This window comes from Notothenia coriiceps, unplaced genomic scaffold, assembly GCF_000735185.1.
Source record: "Notothenia coriiceps isolate Sejong01 unplaced genomic scaffold, NC01 NC01_scaffold00004105, whole genome shotgun sequence".
NCBI classification, from domain to species: Eukaryota; Metazoa; Chordata; class Actinopteri; order Perciformes; family Nototheniidae; genus Notothenia; species Notothenia coriiceps.
In genome coordinates, this window is record NW_011336806.1 from 368532 (window position 1) to 389962 (window position 21431).

Sequence of the window (21431 nt, forward strand, 5' to 3'; positions counted from 1 at the left end):
GCTTTTTTTGGTAGATGCATTGAACAACCAGAGTACAAGCATGGAGGCAGATCGTCACCATATAAATTTGTCCAGCATGGCAATCCACATGAGACCTTCCTCGGGGCTTGTTGTCCAGGGACGACATTCCCCTTGATGTAGAAACTTAGAAATGATCGGGGATCCCTTCGGAGTGGAGTCAATGACGACTGGATCTGACATGACTTTGTTTGTATTTGGTAGTTTGTTTCCAGGCCCAGCTTGTTGATCAGCAACTTATCCATAATCACCAGAGAACCAATACAACTAATGTGTTGTGTTATATTCAGCTGTACAATTTACCACATATGGTGCTCATAGTTTCCATACCTCCTGTTGTTTTTAGGAGCGACCTGTAATCAACGTCTTGGCAAAGCGCGGCATAAAACCCGGCGATTAAACCCTGATATATTATACTAAAGAATGCTCGTGCAAGAAAACAAAAAAAAAAAAAAAAAAAAAAAAAAAAAAAAAAAAAGTCTACACTATAGAAACGCAAAACGCGTCACTTGGATGTAATCTAGTACCTGCTGCTTACGCATAATTTATTTTATACTTAGCGTTTATTTTATCCCATTTTATGCTTGCTCTTGCTACCGTTGTTTTTACACTGATTTATGTCTTATTTTTACTGATGTAAAGCCTTTGAACTGAATTCCCTTGTATGAAAGGTGTATAAAAAGAAGTCTATTATTATATTTATGAGAAAAACTTCATAACATGTAACACAACATATTCCGAGGTGGTTTTAATAACACATATCCGTATTTATTATTTCTCAAGTTATGTTTTTTGGTGCACTGAGGAGTCTCAAACAGGCCGTTTGTTTAATCATTTTAAGATTGGGCTTTAATCAATGTTTGGAAATGAATTATGTCATATGATAAATGAGAAGTAACATTTTATGATGGTATTAATTTCCATATATTTCTCTCCATTCTCCTTCTGCCAACGGTGTTCCAGTTTCTCGTCTCTCCCAGTGTTTTGTGATTAAGCTGCGTACGCATGGCGTTAGATGTTTCGTGGACGGACCGCACGTTTCCCGTCAATTAGTATTTTATAAATCGCAAACATTGCGTAGAAACTGGCAGTAAGCCCATTTTTGAGCGTATAATCACCTTTATAATGAGGTCCCAGGAGTGACTCGGATTTTAGTGGTGACATTTACAGTTTATCTCCTGAGACGGAACAAATATATGTGGGATGAATTGCAATAATCCAAGAGTAAAAATATTGATGCAGATCTAAATCCACTGTAAAAGTAATAATACTCAAGTCTGTAATTCCTGTCCCAATAGCTTGCTCAACTAAATATTAGCCAAAAAGATGAGTATGTATATAGCACTCTAAATTAAATATACATTGTTTCTAGAATTGTATTCATTTAATTTATATGATTTTATAATGTTATATTATAATAATTAGGGAACAAGCAAACATTATATAGCCACACAATTGAATTCCAAATCAATAAATCATGAAAACTCCCTGAATGTCACATGAGATTACTTTTGTCTAAAAAAAAAAAGAACACACACACAGAAATGATCAGATTATGTTTTTCTCAAAATTGCATTGCTTCCCCCTCCAAAAACCAGTTTCTTTCTGTTAAAAATATAAAATAAGGTGGCAGAATTAAAACTCAGAAAAAGTTAATGTAATTAAAAAGGGTACAAAAAGCCACCATAATCCATTCCAGATCTTCTGTTAGAGTCTGATTTACTTTGCCAATTTCAGAAATGTTATTATATGCATCTTCAAAGTTATGCTTCTATCTGTGGATACTGATACAGTTTGTTAGAACTTGGACTCCTACATATCTTAGTTTGCATTTGACAAAATGTATCTAGGGTTATCTATCTTGATAGGTTAAAGTAAAATAATAACATAACACCTTGGCAAAATGTGTATTTCAAACCAAGAAACAAAGCCTAACAGGAGATGCCAGCATGGTTCTCAAAAAAATAAAAATAAGAAAGAAATTAAGAAACTAAAATATCAATGGTTACCAAGGAACATCTTTTATATAGTTACTTGTTTATGTTCCCTCTCCACCTTGACACAAGAGGTGATACAGAAAATAAAATAAAAAAGAACAGCTGGGACAAGCAACAATAGATCGTGTTTACGTTCTCTGGCCAAATCTCTACATTGGTCCATATATTTTTCCAAGTACAGCTAGACCCATTTTATGTCTGTATACAGGTATAAACATATAAATGCACACACTGCCCTTCAATCCTTCTGCATCCTTCAATATACAATATTCATGGCGGTGGGATGGAGCACCAAACAGTGTTACCCAACCAATGAATGAAACAAAGGGACCCAACTGGCTCTTTCTCCTCTAGTGATAACTGTGGAGTAGATTCCCGGATTGCCCATCATGTCTGTAGTGCATCCACACATTATCAAGGAAGCGTTTATCGTACCCATTCACCAGAAGGGGCACACTAGCTAGTCTTTCCCTTGGGGTCACAGGGCGCAATGGGGTTTCAATGGCCCATGTAATCCAAGAGATGTTCCCACAACAGGGATTAGCACATGGCCACAGTGTTGAGTCCATCCCCAGCTGCACCCGTCTGTGTCCTTTCCAGTCCAGCAAGACTCTATCATTTCAAGAAGACAATGTAAGAAGCCAGGTCAAACAGGAAATTAGCCACAGCAATATGCAGCCGCGTCCCGATTATCGCAGCTCCGGGGAAGAGAGATGGAGGAAAATTAACATGTACATTTTGAACATACAGAACAGTAGAAAATAGGTTACATCAAAAAAAACTGTAGAAACTCTTGGATGAGGCGTTATCTAAAAGTGGGGTGAGTGTTGTAGGACAAAGACAAGAGTTCTAACATTATATACTGCCGTCTGGAAAATATTTTGGCAGTGACACATCTTCTGTTGTTTTGAATACATACGATAGAACAATACATTTAAAATGAAAGCCTCTGAATTAGGATTTTTTCTGACATTGAGATTAAAGGGCTTTTTACCTTCTACCATATATACAGTATAATCCGTAGTACTGTAGTGGACATTTTGTAACATGCATCTCCTTTTGCTCTTTGAGCTACTCTACAATCCCTGATGTACTGTACAGGAGGACATCCTGGTCTTTCCAAAATTGCATGCGGGAAGTTCCTCTTTCTTTTCATCCAAATGGCTGGCCATACCAAAAACAACATTTTATAGAACGCAGGAGAAGTCAAATATTGTGAAAATTGTAATTTTTTTACCATGAAAATCATATATGGTTTGTTATTAACATGTGAAGAATTATATAATTAGTTCTGAATAGCCATTAAATATTCAAGTTTTAAATAACAAGCCTTTTATAAAGTGCCCATTCTAGTGGACGTCAGGACCATCTTCATGGACTTTATGACTCAATACGTTGCAGGAACGGAACTGAAGCAGACATTTTCTGTGCCAGATAGTTAAGGGAGATTCAGATGTTGAGCTCTCAGATGATGAGAGAGATGATGATTTCACACATAGGATAGAAGAGGGTCAAGAAGAAGGGGGGGGGGAGATGCAGGAGGCTCCATGAGCGCACAGATACAGACAGAGAGACAGATAGGGACGAGCTGGAAAGATATGGCCCTCTGTGGGCCAAGAGTAGCACGTATGTCTTATTGTTGTTTTTATTTTAAGTGGAACCATGAAAAATGAGAATTGCCTCAGGAATGCCAGCTTTGTTTCTATGAGCATGGTCAAATGGAGACCACATCCATGCAACTAGTCAAGATGACCCTACAGTCCGTGCCGACTGGAGTCAATGAGGTACTTTCCCCACTACATTGAATTCAAAGTCTTTGAAGATCTGGAAAGATTCACCAAAAACCAAACTAGTTTTTTAGTGACCAAATAAACAGCAATGTTCAGATCAATTACTTATTCATGTTTTAAATAAAGGTGAATGTATTATTGTATTAATATCACTCTATAACCATAATACGTTACATAGTCTGTTAATTTTGGCTGTCTTTTCAAACTAAAATGGTCCTGACGTCCTCTGCAGTGGACATACTGTAACATTTAAAAATTAAATTAAATTAAAAAAGTCTAAATTGCAAGATGTTTTTTTAACCCTAAATAGGTAGGAAATCACAAAAAAAAGGAAATCGGAAGACACTTTTTTTCCTCGGGTCCCAGGAGGATAGGGCTTTACACAGTGCATTCAAATCTGAAAAAGTACCAGGGGGAAGACTGAGAAGTAAGCTAGAATGCCAATGAGCAAAACATCCAAACAACATTAAGTTAAAGAATTACCTCTCAAGTGTTAGGTGTTACGAGAAGGAGATTTTGTGTAAAAAGCACAGGTATGTATTGAATCAGAAAATGTGAATTCAATATATCTCTACCTTTGTAGAAGACGCCCCAAACTCCTTTCTTCTCTGACAGCAGCCAGCTGTTGATGCGAGGCACCTTTTTGAGGTATGCACAAGTGCAGATGAGCATCAGCCCAAACACCAGGATACCATCGAGGGAGTACACTATGAAAGAAGGGGAAGGTAATATCAATCAATTGTATTATATATATATATATATGGTCTTAGCTGCCAGTTGGCTGAAAGCATTAGATATTCAATTATTAATTCACACAGTACAGAACTAAATCTGATAGTTTGTTAATCTTAAACCGGCTATAGAAATAGTCGCAAATTAATTTAATAGTTGAATGATAAATACTAGATTAATCTGCACAGCTCTATCTTTTTTTAAATTTTATATATTTTTATTTTTCAGTTGACTTGTTGGTGCAGGTCGGTGCAGTTTGCTCTGGTTCAGCTTCAGAGTGGTCGTGATAACCATTGCTATAGACACAGCTCTATCTTAATGGCTCAAGACCAACTTGGAATGTAATATACTCCTTCTTTATGCAATAATGCACAGGTTAGTTTTAATGTATGAATTTTCTTTGTAATAAGAGCCTGACTGGATGGTGTTCTAACTTTTTAAAATAATAAAAACAGTAACATTACAAACCCTGTATAGTTATTGATTTCCCTTTACAGCTAGATTAAAACGAAACAACTTGTGTTGTTGCCTCTGTTGTGCAGTTGCTTGCTTGCAAATGCAGCAACAATAGAAACAATGTCGTGTACCCACATTAGAGGTGGACGAGAACAAAAAAAAAGTGGATTTTCAAACACGGTAACATGTTTTGTTGCAATTTACGATTATTGTTGTGGTCTAGCTATCAGGACCTTAGCATTAGCAACCAACCCCATCCGTTAGTCAAAGCTAGTTGGCAAGAAGACTTGTAGCCTGACACAAAATACAGTGTTCCCAATATAAGATGTATTTGGACCATAGCTTTTCATCTTGGATTGCAATGCAGCGCATTGGATCTGTTATTGTCATAAACATGTATATTCTGTACATAATAACTGTGTTGCTGCCCAGGGCCACGTCTACAGATAACCTAGCTTCTGAGTTAGCATTCCGTCCAAGAAGTAGCGAGCATAACTTATTCGCTAGTTACACACCGTAAACCTACCATTTGTCATGTTGGCAGTTTGGTCGTTGATAGTTTATTATGACTGTTTCTTCATTCAAATTAGCAATCCATCATGTAATGTAAGTTGGAGAAATAATACTTCGCTTCGCAGTCACTCGGTTGACATTTCCGGTTTCAGTGGCTTACCTCTTCTTCTTCTTCTTCTTGTTTTTTGATTGTTGCTGTTAAACTCGTATTACTGCCATCTATTGAAATTCATGAGTTATAGCTCCCTGAGCCACAACCTGGCATTGAACTATTTGAATCATTCACTTTATTACATACAACAAAACGCTCATCTTTAGTTTCAGTCATTTCATTTGATGTTTGTGCTCAAATCATGGCAAAATTCATCTTCATTTATACAGTAGCCTATTGTTCAGTGTAAAAATAATTAAATTGAGGTAAATAAATTTACCTCAGTCTCAGACAGACAAGAAGCTTCTGGATCAGTGTATCTGCATTGCCTGAAAGTGACCAAACCACTTGTTGTGCCCGTTGTGCCCTTATTATTGGCGCCATACAAAAACATTAAGCATCAAACTTATACAATTCAAGTTTCAGTAAATATCCAACAGTTTGCATATATGAACCTGTCCTAACCTTGGCCTTCTTTCTGCTCATATTAACTGAATATTTGTGTTTTTTCATTGCACTTTTATATAGACCAACATAAATATTAGTTCTTTTATATTTAGTTTCACTTGTTCAAGACTGCACATATAGCATTTTAAGCATCACTGCTATTTTTGGAATATCCTCTTAGCATTATCATCTGCACAAACGTAATCCCTTCATCTCTCTTTCATGTGTTGTTGCCGGGCTAATTTAGGAGCATTCAAATAACTTTTACGTTGCATTATCCTAATACCTGGATTACATTATCCTAATCCCTGCATGTATTGTTTCAAAGGAGACCAACGTTTCTCTCGTGGAGGGAATAGGCTGGAAGAAAGTTTCCTCAGGTTATTTCATTTTGTTATATTTATTTAAAAAATGTAATCAAGTTCTATTGGTAGCAATGCTCACTTTGTAAAGAATCTATAAACGTGTATACATTTTTCTCTGGAACAGATATTTTCAAGAATATAAAAGAAGAGAAAAGACAAGAGACGGTTTAAAATGTTTAATTAAACATCCAGGGAGGCCGGCCGGCCATGTACGTAGAAACAAACACATACACTTAGATTGTATTGAATCTGCTTGTGGCAACTGTGAGAAATTATTAATTGTTCACAAAGACAAACAAGCCGACATGAAAAAAAGAGCGTGGACATATCTCTTTTTGCAGTATTCCTCAACTGTAGGGACTCCAATATATCATACCCTTTATTCAATCGCTGTACACATTTCATACATTGCTACTGGCATCGCAGGGTAGGTTCAGGTTAGAGAGCTTAACATCAGACAAAAAGAACAAGTTATCATTGAGTAATGATTTATGGACTTAAGAATGATGTTTATGATCTGAATCTGTGGTGCGCTGCTAACAAACATTCACTTGATTTCTCTGCACAGTAAATGTACTGATCGTAACTTTTTAAAGTGTGACTGTTGCTTTGAAGAAGTAAATATCATCACATAGGCTCCAGTGTAGGGAATATGAATGCCTGCTGAATAAAACACATTATTTGCACCTCAACCTCCTCCTCATACTGTTGATCGTAATCGATAGTTTCCATTTAAAAAGTAAACATTTCTTGTCAAATAATTCTGTGAATAGATGACCCCACGCCCCCCTCCCTAAGATTTTATAAATAAGAATTCCGCTCCAAAGCAGCAACCCCCCACCACAACTGTGCTTTTCAAGTCAGCACCAGTGTGTTGTGTTAGCTGCAGAATAAATTAACAATAAATAAAATACACAAGAACATGTAGACATCATGGCAGGGTAAGAGTCTCTCGTCTGCGTTTCCCTGTACTATCTACTACACTGGAATTACTTTAAAACATATCTCATAGTGTTGGAAAAGTTTGAACAACAAGTACAGCAGGAGAAGCAAAGACTGAGGAGAGAAATAGGCAACCAACGTGGAAAACAGGCAGTAAGGAAAGCTCTGACATAAGCATGGGTCCAAAAAACAAGGCCAAAAAAAAGGAGCAATCTTGTAGAAAAGGACAAAAGGCTGAAGTTGGCTTCCTGTCGGAGAGTTATGGGGTAACATTTTTCAGACAATTCCCCATTGTGACATTACTGAAAGTTGTGAAACTTGGGGTATACGTCATGCTAAAAGCTTTAACGGTTATAAACCATGTTCTATTGGCAAAGACAGTACAAAACAGCAAAAAGAGGGATTGTATTAGCTGCTCTCCATCTGTATTATATTTGAAATCAGAAGGAGATACAAAAGAAAATTCTAGACTTGATTAATAGAGACTGTTTTAAAGCCACTTTTCAAATTTGTGAAACCTTTTTTTCATCAAACATGGACTAGAATCTAGATCAACATGGAGACTCGGAAATGTCATTGCTTTTGCTACAAAGAAGTAGAGCTTCGAAAACACTCTTTTAAAATGTGTCAACCTGTTCTTAATGAACATGACATCTCTCAAAACTGTTTAAAACATTACCCAAATTGATGAAAATAGAATTAATTTTAACATTATAAATCAGCAATGAAATTGCCTTTTACATTTCTTGCAATTGGTATAATGGTACTCCAAATCTATGTGTGTTCTATCCAAAATAAGACATTCACAATGTTTTTTGGAACCCGTTACATAACTTTAAACAGAGAATTGGTTGAAAAACATGATTCATTTACTTTTTTGAATATTCAAATGAGAAGCCAACTTCATGACCTTGGAAAAAAAGCACAAAAATTAAGGAATGCCATCCTTCCTCTGGCAGCACTGTGAGGGTGGCACACTCCAGTCATACACATAGGACAGTCGAAGTTTGACTTCCTCCTTGCAGAGCTTGCCGTCACGCTGCAGAGTCTGGTGTTTTTCCAACATGTCCTCCAAGCTCTGCTTATGTGTCACCAAGTATTTGTTGTTGCAACCACGCGATTTATACTCTGTGTCAAAGCGTGGGTCATGCGTCCGCCGAACATCCACTGGTGCCAGCCAGGCGCCGAGGGACACATCCTCACTCTGCCACGTCTTAAAGTAGCCCCCGTTAAGGTGCACAAAACGTACCAGGTCCGCCGACAGGATGTAGCCCCCACCCAGTGCGTAGGGCAGGTAGTAGTCACACAGCTCCCAAAAGCTTTCCCGCCACTTCCCAGCAGTTTTCACTCGCCCTCTCCCCGAGAAGAAGCCCCAATATAACCTGTTGGGCTCCTTCCCCTTCAGCTCCTCCTTAAGGAGGTCCAAGCGAGCAAATGTGTCGTCATCTGCTTTGAGAACAAACTTGAACTCCACATTCTGGTCCAGCCAGGAGTACATGTGCAGCAGCTTGAGTGTTAAGTTCTCATAAGAATCTCGCAATTCAGGCAGTAGGAGCAAGTCTTTGTGCCGCCCTTGCTCTGTGTTAAGGTTCTGAAGGTCCTCGCTGGGAAGACCCTGAGTTCCCACCACAAACCTGGCCAGAACGTCAGAGTCCCGCTTGGCCAGCCAGGTGCTGCGGATGATGCTCCTCCGCTCTGTGTACTTAGGTCCGGTCGTGATGAGGACCACGAGGAACGCTGACAAGTGTTTGGATGTGGAAGTGGGGTCATACTGCTCTGGACGGGATTGTAAAGAATTGGCACGAGGGGCCAGGCCTGGAGGATCCTGGTGTCCCTGTGTGAGGGTTTCTGAGGTACATTTGGCCAAGAAGACCAGCACTACTGCAAAGCTGCACACAGTGCCGATGACCAAGGCTGTCTTGTGTCGGCACAGTAGACGTATCAGGTTCATGGTGCTGAGTCAGGGGTAGAAAAACACAAAAATAAATAAGCGTTAATGTAATTCAAAGTATCAGTTAATCACAACCCCCAACGTTTTTGCAAGCGCAATCAAAAACTTGTATTAGTAGGCTGAAAGGGTAAATCACTGTGTTTTAACGTGTTTCTCAATTCAAATATGTCTGAATGATGTGCAGTTATTTATCACACAGCACTAAAACATTTGCCTCAGCTCATTTTGACGGCAGTGCAGACAGACACTACAGACGTAAACAAACATTTATGAGCACCATAAAATATGTGTTATCTAATGTCATAGTAACAAAAGGCATTAAATACATCATTGCACCTTCAATTCCTGTGTTATAGAATTTGGTATGTTTCAATTTTTGCATTTCGTAAACCTCAGCTGCATCCGTCTGACTGACAAGCTTACCGTTAGTAGTTGAACTCTACGCTGCATACACATGTTACAGTAATGTTATAAGCAGTAACACATTAAACAGGAAGTGTTAGTTACCTTAGCTCCTTCAGAAGTACCTGTCCCGTGAACGATAGAGCCGCAGCGACCCACAGATGGTCGTTTTTGCAAGGCTAACGTTAGCTACCGAGATAAGACCCTCTGCGCACTTTCCGAGCTCACTCCATTGAATGCAAACACACACAGGCTGCTCATATTGGGCTAACCCGGTAAAAGCAAACTAAAAAGAGTTTAGAGCCGTCGGTGAGACACGTTACAACAAGCAGTTTAAATATTTCACTGGCTGCGTTGAGTCCAGGTTGAGTCATGTATCGATGTATTAATTTTTTTCTCTGTTTTAAGTTGTGTGGCAGTGACGAAGAGGAAACGGAAGTTAAGCCCCCTGTCAGAGGGGAATTATAATAACACAAAATAAACTCTCATATGGGATTTTTGTCTTGTTTTATTTAGATAATTGTTGTTTTGTTGATATAATGAATTAAATATAACCTAAGAGAAAATGATCTAACTCTAATACTATCTTTTGACATATTTGCCCAGAACGATATGAAGATTTTAATTACATATTTAAAAAAAAATAAGACCATTGACCATGTCATGCACAATCTGAAAATAATTTGTCTAAAGGGAACATTTAGCAAAATAAAGGAGGTGAGCAGTGTGAGGACAGCTGCTTACTGGAGCATGCGCAGTGTTTCCAGTGCTGCAGCGTCAAGTTAGAGCCAAAAGTAAACCGGATGCTATATATGGGTAGATTCAAAAATAAAAGCACATTCAAATTGACTTGTTTTTAAGATAATCATAATAACCCTGCCAAGTTGCTTGATATGTTTGGTCTTCTTTGTGCGGAGGATATATTCACAACGAAACAAGCATAATATATTTAAATTAACATATCTAAATGCACAATGGTAATATGTATGGTGATTTTCAAATGCAATTAATTGTGTTCTTGTATGAAAGTTAGTAGTTAGTATGTTAGTAGGCCTGTGATTCTAGATCTTAAATAACTCATAAATCATTCATTTACAAGCGTTTATAATTGTTTTTCTTCCAGCACTATGCACATATTACTATTTTACTTATATGTATTGCAAAAGGTAAATCATTCTCATGGTTACCCTGACGTTCAAAATGGTTGAGGATATTATTGTGAAATATGCAAGCGGAAGTTGAATGTTTAACTGCGGGCGTGACGCTAACAGATCGCATTAGCTAGAAAAATAATGGCCTCATCGTAGTAAAATACTAGCATGTCGGCTTTATTTGACTTTACATTGAAGACGTCAACATAGCGGACCATGTAATCTGTTATCTTAACATAGTTGTCCTTTACAGAATATATTTGTTTCATTACCTGGCCGGCAGCTCTGTTGCTTGGACGAGGACAGTGGAAAGCAATGACGCTCAGCAGGATCCGCCGACATCCTCTGACATGTCCAGTTTCGCTAGCCATCTTTCTGCTAATATTGAGTGTGCAGCTGGTGAGAGCAGCCTCTGAAAATGACCCCTACAAAATCCTGGGTGTCGGCAGGAGTGCAAGTCAAGCAGAAATCAAAAAGGCATACAAGACCCTCGCAAAGGAATGGTGAGTTACTGAAATGATGTCCCCTAACAGTAGGCCAGCAGCATCTATGGGCTGCAGCAGGTCCCTCAGGTTAACAGCTGCTTTACTGCTACACAGACATGATTACAGACATTTATGAGCCCCAGAAAAATATATCTATTGTGTTGGTGTGCACCTGAACTAGTAATTAGCTTAACCTATCACCAGACAGTACACCTGAGAGTTGTTTTTTAACCCTCTATGACCCAGCACTGATATGATTGTATGCATTGCTTTTTGTTTAGGCATCCAGACAAGAACAAGAGCCCTGGAGCTGAGGACATGTTCATTAAGGTTTCAAAGTCATACGAGGTGGGTAAAAGTGAATCATTACATGTCATCATGTACTCTATATCATAGAAACTCATGCTGGAATCCATAATGACTATGTGGTTCATTCACTCTGTTTCACTTTCTATATCTAATGTTCTTGCTGTTGTTGTCACAGTCCTCTCATATGTGCTTTTCATTGTCTTTTGCACACAGATCCTGTCAAACGAGGAACGAAGGTCCAACTTCGACCGCTATGGGCAGACTGATGATAGCCAGCCATTCGGCCATTCACAGCATCAAGGTTTCCGCGGCTCTCACAACAGCTTCTACTTTGATGAGTCTTTTTTCCATTTCCCCAGGTACAGGTTCAGATTTGTATTGTCTAACATTGAAGTAGTTGTCTCCTGTCTTTTATATAGACTTTCACGTGTTTTTGAAGACACTATTGTTAAAGAGAACCAAACTGGTAAACTTGAAGCCCAGCTGCTTCTTTTTAGAATATTGTCAAAAGCGCTTTTTTTTTTAATTCAAAGCATCAAATATGCTTTAAACCAATTTAGTTTGGTGTGACTTCTTTGTCACTGCTTTTGTCAAGGTAAAAAGTATTTTCTTGTGTCTCTTCTGACAAAACATTTCTTTCTCCACATTCCCATGACTTTGTTTCTAAACGTTTATTTCCCGGCAAGCTGCTCTGTCCACATGGAGTGGTTTCAATTAGTCTCCTCCTTCTGTTTGCTTTGGTTATTGATTATTTTATAAAAGACAAACAGCTATCGTCCTAGATCCCAAACTTTTATTTGAAGCGGTTATTGTACTCATCCTATATTTAGCTAATGAATTGAACAACTGATAAATCAACATAATAGGGATCATCTGCTAGCTCTAACTTCTCATGTGTTAGCTATTCGCCATTTCATGCCATTGTGAAAGGAATACCTTTTGCAATAGTTGCCTGTTAATAATAAATTAAGCCATTAACAAAATATCACATTGATCTCTTTTTAGCTAGGAGTGGAATTTGATTAAGTAAAAGTTGAAATAATTGTTAGTTGCAGACGGTGGTTGAGACTTAAAGGAGAAAAGTAGCAGTCTGTTGACCTAATAAAGAAAAGTCTCACTGTCTTGCCTCCTCCAGGTCCAGGGACTTTGCAGATAGCAAGTACCTGCTTCACCACGCGCAGTTTAACAGCGACGTCCTCCCAGACAGTTACAAGAGGCCGTACCTGATCAAAGTGACCTCTGAGTGGTGCTTTGCATGCATCCACATTGAGCCTGTGTGGAAGGAGGCGGTGCAGGAGCTGGAGCCTCTGGGTAAGTCTGCTGTCACTCCCATCAGTCCGCCCACTGTGCAGGAAGATGCTTGGTTCCTCTAAAAGCATCAGCTCATAATGTTTGCTCAGTAGCAGGCCATTAGATAAATGTGTTTTCAAGGGTTAAGATGATTTACTGGGAGCCAACACTCCCTTCATTTAGTTTTTCTTGCCTAATGGAACAAAGAGTAAAGCCAAAGGAAGGATTTAACCAGATGTAAGAATTGTCTGGCACTGGAGATGATTTTCTAAGTTATTTCGGTGATTCTGCTAATTAGATATACAGTTTCCTGTTCCCTACAGACTTCATCTCATTTGTAGTCTTTAATGGTCAAATCTAAATGCCCTGCCCTAGAAAAATACCCTGCACATTTATGCTCCCAATGCTCTTCACTATGCAAAAGTCACCAGTCTAAACCAGTTGAGTTTTTATTCAGTGAAGATGAATGTTTTAAGATTTATGAAACTAAGCTCAGTACACAATTCTATTTCCAGCTTTTCTTGCTCCGAGTGTTTTTTCTGTGTGTTTGTCATAATAAGCCACATCTCTTACATTAAACAGTAATTCTACCCATTGTTTATATTAAGTTATTGACAAATGCATCGCATGTATATCTCAGATGCAAAGCCTTAGTACAAAATCCCCCTTCAGAGCAATAAGAAAACTTGTTTCAAATCTTTCTGCTCTGGTTTTGTCATTTGCTGTTGTATGGATGCACAGATTCTGCGAGACGCTAAAAAACAGACTTACTGCATTCATCTTTGATGGACCCTTTCCATTAGGCAGCCCCTCACTTATTTCAAAGACTTAAGTAAAAATCCAACAGCTTGCAGTGGTTCTCCTAAAATATTTTCAGTGCGTCTGTTTGGTGAAAGAGAGAAGTCACATGTCTGGTCTGTGTCTGTGTTTCTTTACGGCAACGTTTTAAATCCCTATTTGAACAGCATCCAGTTTGATTTTGCTGAAATATTGGTGCATTTACGGAGACATTTGCCTAAACATAAACATAAATGATCTTAAAGACAATGAGTCTGCGGTTGTATGTTCTGTTTCCATCGTTGAAAATCACTGGATATCGTGGTGTGAAATGAGTTTTATGCAGCATTACCCCTTCATTGTGACAACACTTCCTCTACTGTATCAGTTGCAATAGCAGTCTCTTTTTGCTTTTACACCAGGTGTTGGCATTGGCATCGTGGACCTGGGTTACGAGCGTCGCCTGGCCAACCAACTGGGAGCCCACCGCGCCCCCTCCATCATCGGGCTGGTGAACGGCAGGGTGACCTTCTTCCATCAGGCTGTGATACGGGAGCACCTGCGACAGTTCATTGACGACCTGCTGCCCCATAAACTGGTGGAAAAGGTAAACGCAACAGATGTCAAAATACTGCTACATGTATGTATCCTCAGATTATTTAAATCAGATCTCAGGCATTTTGTTTCTTAGTTTATAGGACGGATTAGCCCTTTTGAATCTCTGCCATAACAGTATTTTACAGAGAAAATGTATGTTTTAAATAAGGCCTAAATGCCTGCCACTGTGGGCCTGGGTCTATCTGCAAGTTCTTATATATCTCAACCTGATTTTTTGCCCGATTCCTAAATCGTTCTAGGCCTGATTATGTAAACATATATTTACAAGTATTACAAGTGAAGTTTCTCAAAATGTGAAGTTTTACAATTGAGCAAAAATACAATGTTTAACTAATTGCCCTTGTTCCCCCAGATCACAGATAACAACTACATTGCTTTTCTGGATAGCTGGCGTGTGGAAAATAAGCCCAGCGTTATTTTGTTTGACCAAGTTCCTGTTGTTCCTCTACTCTATAAAGTAAGCAATGCATTGACGCACACACACATACACACTAATTATTACATGGTTTAGTTGAATACTCGATTCTGATTGGTCAATTCAGAACACGTGACCCGTAATACTACATTTTATTTACAAGGTTGATGTTGTGGTGTGGTTTCCACCAGTACAAAAGACAGCAGATATATTAAACTCCAGCACCAACTATAGAGCCATCTGTGTGAACAGCTCTTTCTCATGTTTCTGTTCACTAAGAACTATTTTCATCTATTACATTCATATACTCTGGAAATATTGTTTGAATTACTTATTATGAATAAATGTGTTAAAAAAAGACGGAGAAAGGGAATAATTCAGGGACAATTATTGGAACAGTGTGAACCAATCAGATGTCTTCTTTTCAACACATTCCTCGACAATGCGATATATATGTTTATCCTCCAGTTAACAGCCTTTGCCTACAAAGACTATGTGCGCTTCGGGTACGTGGACCAGGGTGAGAAACACAACAATCGGCTCCTGCGGCAGTTCAACATCAACACGTACGCTCCCACCATGCTGCTGTTTAAAGAGGATACTGAGAAGCCTGTTGATATCATCCAGGTAATAAAATAAAGAAGTGACCAAATCAGCTGACCATTTTTGTCAATCTGCATTATACTAGTTCTTGCTCTGCACCCTTCACAGTTCACACCCCCTCACTTTCTCTCCTTCAGGCCAGAGGGATGAAGCGACAGATCATGGAGGAGTTTGTCTCCAACAACAAGTTCCTGCAGGTTCCACGGCTGGTCAACCAGCAGCTTTTTGATGAGCTGTGCCCTGTCAAGCAGTTCCACCGACGGAGGAAGTAAGATTTATGTATTTTATATATTTGAGCAGGATCTTAAGCCTTTGGACCTGTATTTAATATTTCTCCTACATTCTTATATCGTTGTATAAATTGTTGTAGAAAGGAAAGGAAAAAGCCAAGCCCAGAATTTGAATTTGAAACATCACAAGAAGCAAAACAGAATTGTCAGACAGGCACTACAGCGGGTGTCACTGAACTGAAACGTTGTGTCTTTAGTCTATTTGCAGCAAGTGAATTGACTGTGAATGCTTTGCAGGTACTGTGTGCTGCTGATCACAGGGGAGGACCAAGCCTTCCTAACAGGCAATAAAGCCTTCCTGGACTTTGCATCGGTCAACAAAAAAGACGTGCTGCGGTTTGCATACGTCTACCAGCGGCAGCAGCAGCCTCTCTGCCAGGCACTGCTCCATAATCACGCTGCACTCTCACCCCAGGTCAGTGGCACAAACGCATACAAAGTGCACACGCACGCATCATTCACATGCTCGTCTTGTATGCAAAGATGCAAAAAAAATCTCCTCATAATCAAATTCATGACACAAAGGAAGAAAATCTGTCTTTCAGTTCATTGAGGACAACGGGTGCTTGCTGTAAAACGTTCTATATCCAGCGTATCCAGAATTGGATATGTGTCGGATTACCGATATGTTCACCCTGAGACTCTGTATACAGTGAAAGTGATTTCTTTTGCCCGCTGACAGGTGGTGATTCTCGAGAGGCGGAGCCAAGCCGGTAAGGTCATGTACCGCTCTGTGAGTGGTGGATGGAACGGCAGCGAGGAAGATAAGTACCGCCTCCACGAACAGCTGGAGATCCTTCAGAAGGACCCCACCTATCTGAGCTCAGACGCCACCCTGCCAGAACTCAACAACGAGATGGCCCCCGTAAGTTTCCACACACACACACACACACACACACACACACACACACACACACACACACACACACACACACACACACACACACACACACACACACACACACACACACACACACCCCTTTAGCGTTGGACCTGAGATGCTGACAGTGGATTCATGTAATTGTTTTCTGTTTAATTTCCCCAGATGTTTATCATTCAGTGGATGAATGCTGCCTCTGATTACGTCCTTCAAGTATATGATGACCTTCTCTACTCAAACTGGTAAGACAACACTCGCCCAGCATTAATGCAAACAAGAGACAGACAGATAAGGTTGTGTACTTTCTGAAATCTATCGGAAGCTTAGTCATGCTTCTGCATCGAGATGCTGCCATAAGATGTACACATGTAGCGTGTCCTGTCATAGCCGCGAGGCACCTTTTTCTTTTGGAAAAGATGACAGGAAGACTACGAGTGTTAATGGTTGATCTGGGCTGCTGTGTGTTTTCTCCTACTTCTTTGGTTAATTACATATTCTCTCCTCAAGGCGAGAGATGATGCCCATCCTGTCGCTGATCTTCTCAGCGCTCTTCATTCTTTTTGGCACCGTCATCATTCAGGCCTTCAGGTGAGAGTTCACCACGACTCTTTTTTTTATTCATTTGAGCATTTGACTTGACAATTCCTTTCATTACAAATATCCTGTACATAACACGTCGACTAAATCTGCAATCGATGTATCTTTATCTTATTTTCTTCTAATTCTGATTGATTATTAGTGGTTTTGAATTCTGTTGAGTCAAATACCTGCTGGATATCATTTCCCTAAGAGTCAGAGCTGTTGGTGTTCACACTAAGGATTTCCTTTTTTGATGCATTTTCAGTGAGCCAGGTGAGAGCACACCCCGGAAACCAAAACCAAAGGAGCAAACGCAGTCCGAGGAAGACGCATCGAGTAGAGCCAGTACTTCAAGGTAATGTAATGAAAGGGAACACGAGATAGACACACAATACAACAGATAGCGGATACTTACTTACTCAGAATACAACTTATAACTGGTAACTAAGGAAAACATTGAACAGTTAAATGCCAGAACGATGTTTCTAAATCTTATTTTGCAGTTAATATATCTTGCTGGCAGGACCCTAGCGTGTCTGAGCCAAACTCCTCTCGATAAAAATAACCTTTAAAGGGACAATTCACCTCAACATTCGATGTACGTATTATTGCTCTTATGTAGTGTCATGGCCTGGCTCTTGGCCATAACAAAGAACGTGGAATGGACACGACATAAGGAAAGATATTTATTAAAATAAACTCAACTTAACTAAAGAGCTACCTCAATGGGATGCGTTAATCAGTAAGATCAGCAGTGTAGGTGTGGGTGTGTGAACATGGTGTGGTGCAAGGTGTTGAATGCCAAAGCAAGATGAAGGTAAACGCATAAATAAGGTAGCTGCTCTCCAAACAAATCCTCCAACAGAGAGAGCGAACAAGACTCTGGCCATTTCTCAATGTCGAGTAGAGCTGCTGCAGAGCCACTATTTCAAGTATACTACGTCATCGAGTGGCGCCGAATGCTGGGCATTTAGCATGCATTTAAACAGTCCTTCAGCGCCACTCGATGACGTAGTATACTTGAAATAGTGGCTCTGCAGCAGGTATACTCGACATTGAGAAACGGCCTCTGGCTCGGGCCTTTTCACTCCTCAGCAACCGGCGGTCAGGTGCCCTCAATCAGTGCTGATGCGGATGAAGGGAGATCGTTAAAGGGACATACACACACAACAGGGGAGAGTAAAGCAGGGGCCGTCACGGTAGTTGTATCGGTGTAGATAAAGAAGACTAAAGAAGCTTCTTCGGCTGAACTGTAAACGCTTTAATAGACAAACACGACATATAGTTTAGATTGTTTTCTTTTTCCTCCCTGTATTCTTCCCTCACTCCTTCTTTCTCATTGGCCGCTGCAGCCGTCCTCCTAAGAAGGACTTTGTGGAAGTGACGGAGCTGACGGACATCACGTACATCAGCAACCTGGTGAAGCTGAGGCCCGGCCACATCAACGTTGTGCTGGTGCTCACCAACGCCTCCAAGAATGCCCTGCTCAGGAAATATGCCAAGGAGGTTTTTTCTTTCTCTGGGTAAGTCTCCTCACTACAGTTTTTAACTTTCTATTATTCTTAGTTTTTTTTTAGAGTTTATTCATTTAAAAACAAAGGAAGCCTTCCAAATGCAGTCTGTAACTGAGCACTGAATGTGGTTAAAACAACTATAAATGTTGTGTCTACTTGTCTCACCGATGTTTAAGTAACTTGCCTTTGAATAATGTTACTAAGTGTATATATTGATTAAAAAAGAAAAGAAAGTTGTCCACTAAGGTGCCAATATTGCATATTTATCACTTGGTCCAGTTAATAATCCTAAACCCCTCTGCCACTACAGGACTCAGACGCTCCACTTCTCCTTCCTTAACGGTGATAAGCACCGCCACTGGATGCCATCGCTCCTTCGCTCGACATCTGACACCATGCCGAGTCATTCGGACGAGGATGAGGAGTCTCCAGACTACGCCGGCCACGTCCTGGCCCTCAACGGCCACAAGAAATACTTTTGCCTCTTTAGACCCGTCTTCACCGGAGACGATCCCAACGACTCGGCGTCTGACACCTCGTCCTCTGAGAGCAGGAGGAAGTCCCGGTCCAGGTCCAGGTCCAGCTCCCACTCTCGGTCCAGGTCCCATTCCAGGGAGGATGGGGCCGTACCCAAGAGGGGCTCAAACAGGGCCACCACCATAGAAGTGCACCACAAGCTGGACAGACTGGGACTGTGGATGGAGAGGCTGATGGAGGGGACCCTCCCCCGGTTACAGGTCACCGCATGGCCCTCTCTTGGCGAAACCAATAACTCCTCCGCAGAGAGCTGAGTTTAAAGTTACAAAGGTCAAATGGTAGCGCACACACGCCTGATGAGGGTCTTCAGCAAGAAAACTGCAGAACAATGTTGCAGTTTTCAAATCATATTTTAGGTTCTGTTTCACAAAAGTATGTCGTCAAACTAAGCTGTCGCGAGCTTTTTACAGACGGTTTTATTTGATCTGCTAAACAGTTTGAAGCAGATCAAAATGTATGGTTTAGAGAGAGTAGTGTGCTACCACAAACCTTTAACACGCGCATGAGGCAAAGGTTAAGAGTTTGCTGCATGAAGCGGCTTCATGTCTTAAGTACAAGGCAAAGGGAGGGAAAAGAAGAGACTATAGGAAAAATCAATACCTATTACACACACACACACACACACACACACACACACACACACACACACACACACACACACACACACACACAACACAACCACACCACACACACACACTCCAGAAAGCCTCATCGGTTAATAGCCTAGCTGTGGTGTCCTGTATGTACGTATGTATTGTGGACACATTAACCTTTGGTTCCCAGTGTTTTTCCCCCTTTTTCTCCTCTCGTCTCACTACATTCATTAGATCAAATCTAGCAGCTTTGGAATTAGTGCAATTATTTTTGCTCTACTTTGTTATCTTTGGACAGCAAGAGACTCTAAACTTGACACGAGCCTGACCACATTTTCAAAGCTTGAGAGCCGTCTATCATGAAGTATTTACTTCTGACAGTAGTGGAAGCAGGTTAATACGAATAGAGCTTGGACACTAAGCCTGATGCAGCTGAATTAATAACATATATTTTTTGTTTTTAGATTTCTTGTTCTGTTTTTTTAAACTTTTAGGACCTTTCAGTTTGAGATTATTGTTGATTTATCCAATTGCCGTTGTTGATCCTGACAGAAACTTTTTTTATTCCCAAGCATCAAGACATAGAGAATAGAGCTTTGTTAGCCAGCAATAATTACGTAGTCACATAACACTATCTACATGTTCATCTACAAAAAGAGCCTTTATAATTAAAATAACATATTTTATTCCTGATGATTTCTGCTCAGAGGCCACGTTTGCCCATGTCCTGCTGTGCTGGCGCCTGTTGTAGGGATTTCATATTTAACATGCGTGTCTGCCAAGTTTGAATTCTGATAAAGTTGATGAATATGATTTTTGAGTGGGTAGTACCCAAAATTAAATCTGCCTTTTTGTCTTTTAGCTGTTTTAATTTTGGGCTGGCGGTTTACCTTTTTTAATAAAAAATCTCTCCTGAATCAGGAGGGGCAATGATAAATCCCATTTTATTATAATTCGCCCTTTTTAAGGCTGTGCCCTTATAAACCACTGTAAATGTCAATGCATGGAAGTATGTAGACCTGAAGTATCACAGAACAAAATGTAAGTGAATTTGCACTGGGAGGCTTCAACCCGTTCCCCTGTGTCTCTCTTCCCCTCTTGTACTCTGTAATTGAGAATAACTGGGCGCTAAACACAGTTAATATATTTGCATACACTGTAAGCTCAGTACACTGTATACCTCATCGTGTGTCCCTGTTTGACCGTTGCATTTGGTGTGTAATCCATCTCGTAAGAAATGAAGTTTTGTAAAATTATTTAAGAAGAAATGCCTTTTAAAACATTTTTATTTATTAAAATGTGTGGAGTATGATACATAACTGTTGCTTAATTCCTTCCTGTATATTAAAGAAATGTTTGGTTATCTACAGCAGAAGGCAGAAGAGGGGGCGCACTTATGTATGTACCAAGGCACAATGGATTCTTCCAGTGATACTAGATTGTTGAATAATAATAGTATATACGAAGGCATACAATCATTTTGACTAGCTAAACAATCGATGTGGAGCTAGGTGAAGGCAATCGAGCACGATCAGCTAAAAGAACAAGAGTATGTATCCATTGAGAAGGGTAGACAGGGTACTGGGGGGTGCGTTACACATGGAATGAACATTTTCGAGCAGCAGT

The 21431-nt window shown here is 39.9% G+C and overlaps 4 protein-coding genes across 4 annotated transcripts in view; 2 read left to right on the forward strand and 2 right to left on the reverse strand.

The window, feature by feature from the left end:
* Positions 1–21431, forward strand: part of LOC104942097 (eukaryotic translation initiation factor 4 gamma 3) — a 73771-nt gene that overhangs the window by 34258 nt on the left and 18082 nt on the right. The window lies entirely within an intron of this gene.
* Positions 1564–5688, reverse strand: tmem167b (transmembrane protein 167B). The gene is made up of 3 exons (XM_010767271.1): positions 5520–5688; positions 4381–4512; positions 1564–2713 (listed from the first exon to the last, which is right to left on the reverse strand). Exons 1-3 carry the CDS (start codon positions 5527–5529, stop codon positions 2631–2633), a joined length of 225 nt encoding a protein of 74 aa, XP_010765573.1. The 5' UTR covers positions 5530–5688; the 3' UTR covers positions 1564–2630.
* Positions 6631–10175, reverse strand: b3galt6 (UDP-Gal:betaGal beta 1,3-galactosyltransferase polypeptide 6). The gene is made up of 2 exons (XM_010767270.1): positions 9870–10175; positions 6631–9366 (listed from the first exon to the last, which is right to left on the reverse strand). Exon 2 carries the CDS (start codon positions 9360–9362, stop codon positions 8343–8345), a length of 1020 nt encoding a protein of 339 aa, XP_010765572.1. The 5' UTR covers positions 9363–9366; positions 9870–10175; the 3' UTR covers positions 6631–8342.
* On the forward strand, positions 11011–19883 carry LOC104942071 (dnaJ homolog subfamily C member 16-like). The gene is made up of 15 exons (XM_010767269.1): positions 11011–11418; positions 11682–11748; positions 11923–12068; positions 12845–13020; positions 14199–14383; positions 14747–14851; positions 15278–15436; positions 15550–15680; positions 15940–16117; positions 16385–16567; positions 16748–16824; positions 17090–17170; positions 17427–17516; positions 18514–18684; positions 18986–19883. Exons 1-15 carry the CDS (start codon positions 11231–11233, stop codon positions 19464–19466), a joined length of 2418 nt encoding a protein of 805 aa, XP_010765571.1. The 5' UTR covers positions 11011–11230; the 3' UTR covers positions 19467–19883.

Coding starts and splice junctions, on each gene's coding strand:
- tmem167b (XM_010767271.1), bottom strand. Junction 2,714..4,380: donor TTGGGGCGTCTTCTACAAAG/GTAGAGATATAT, acceptor TCTTCCCCGGAG/CTGCGATAATCGGGACGCGG.
- b3galt6 (XM_010767270.1), bottom strand. CDS start 9,362: ATGAACCTGATACGTCTACTGTGCCGACACAAGACAGCCTTGGTCATC.
- LOC104942071 (XM_010767269.1), top strand. CDS start 11,231: ATGACGCTCAGCAGGATCCGCCGACATCCTCTGACATGTCCAGTTTCG. Junction 12,069..12,844: donor TCTTTTTTCCATTTCCCCAG/GTACAGGTTCAG, acceptor TGCCTCCTCCAG/GTCCAGGGACTTTGCAGATA. Junction 13,021..14,198: donor GCAGGAGCTGGAGCCTCTGG/GTAAGTCTGCTG, acceptor CTTTTACACCAG/GTGTTGGCATTGGCATCGTG.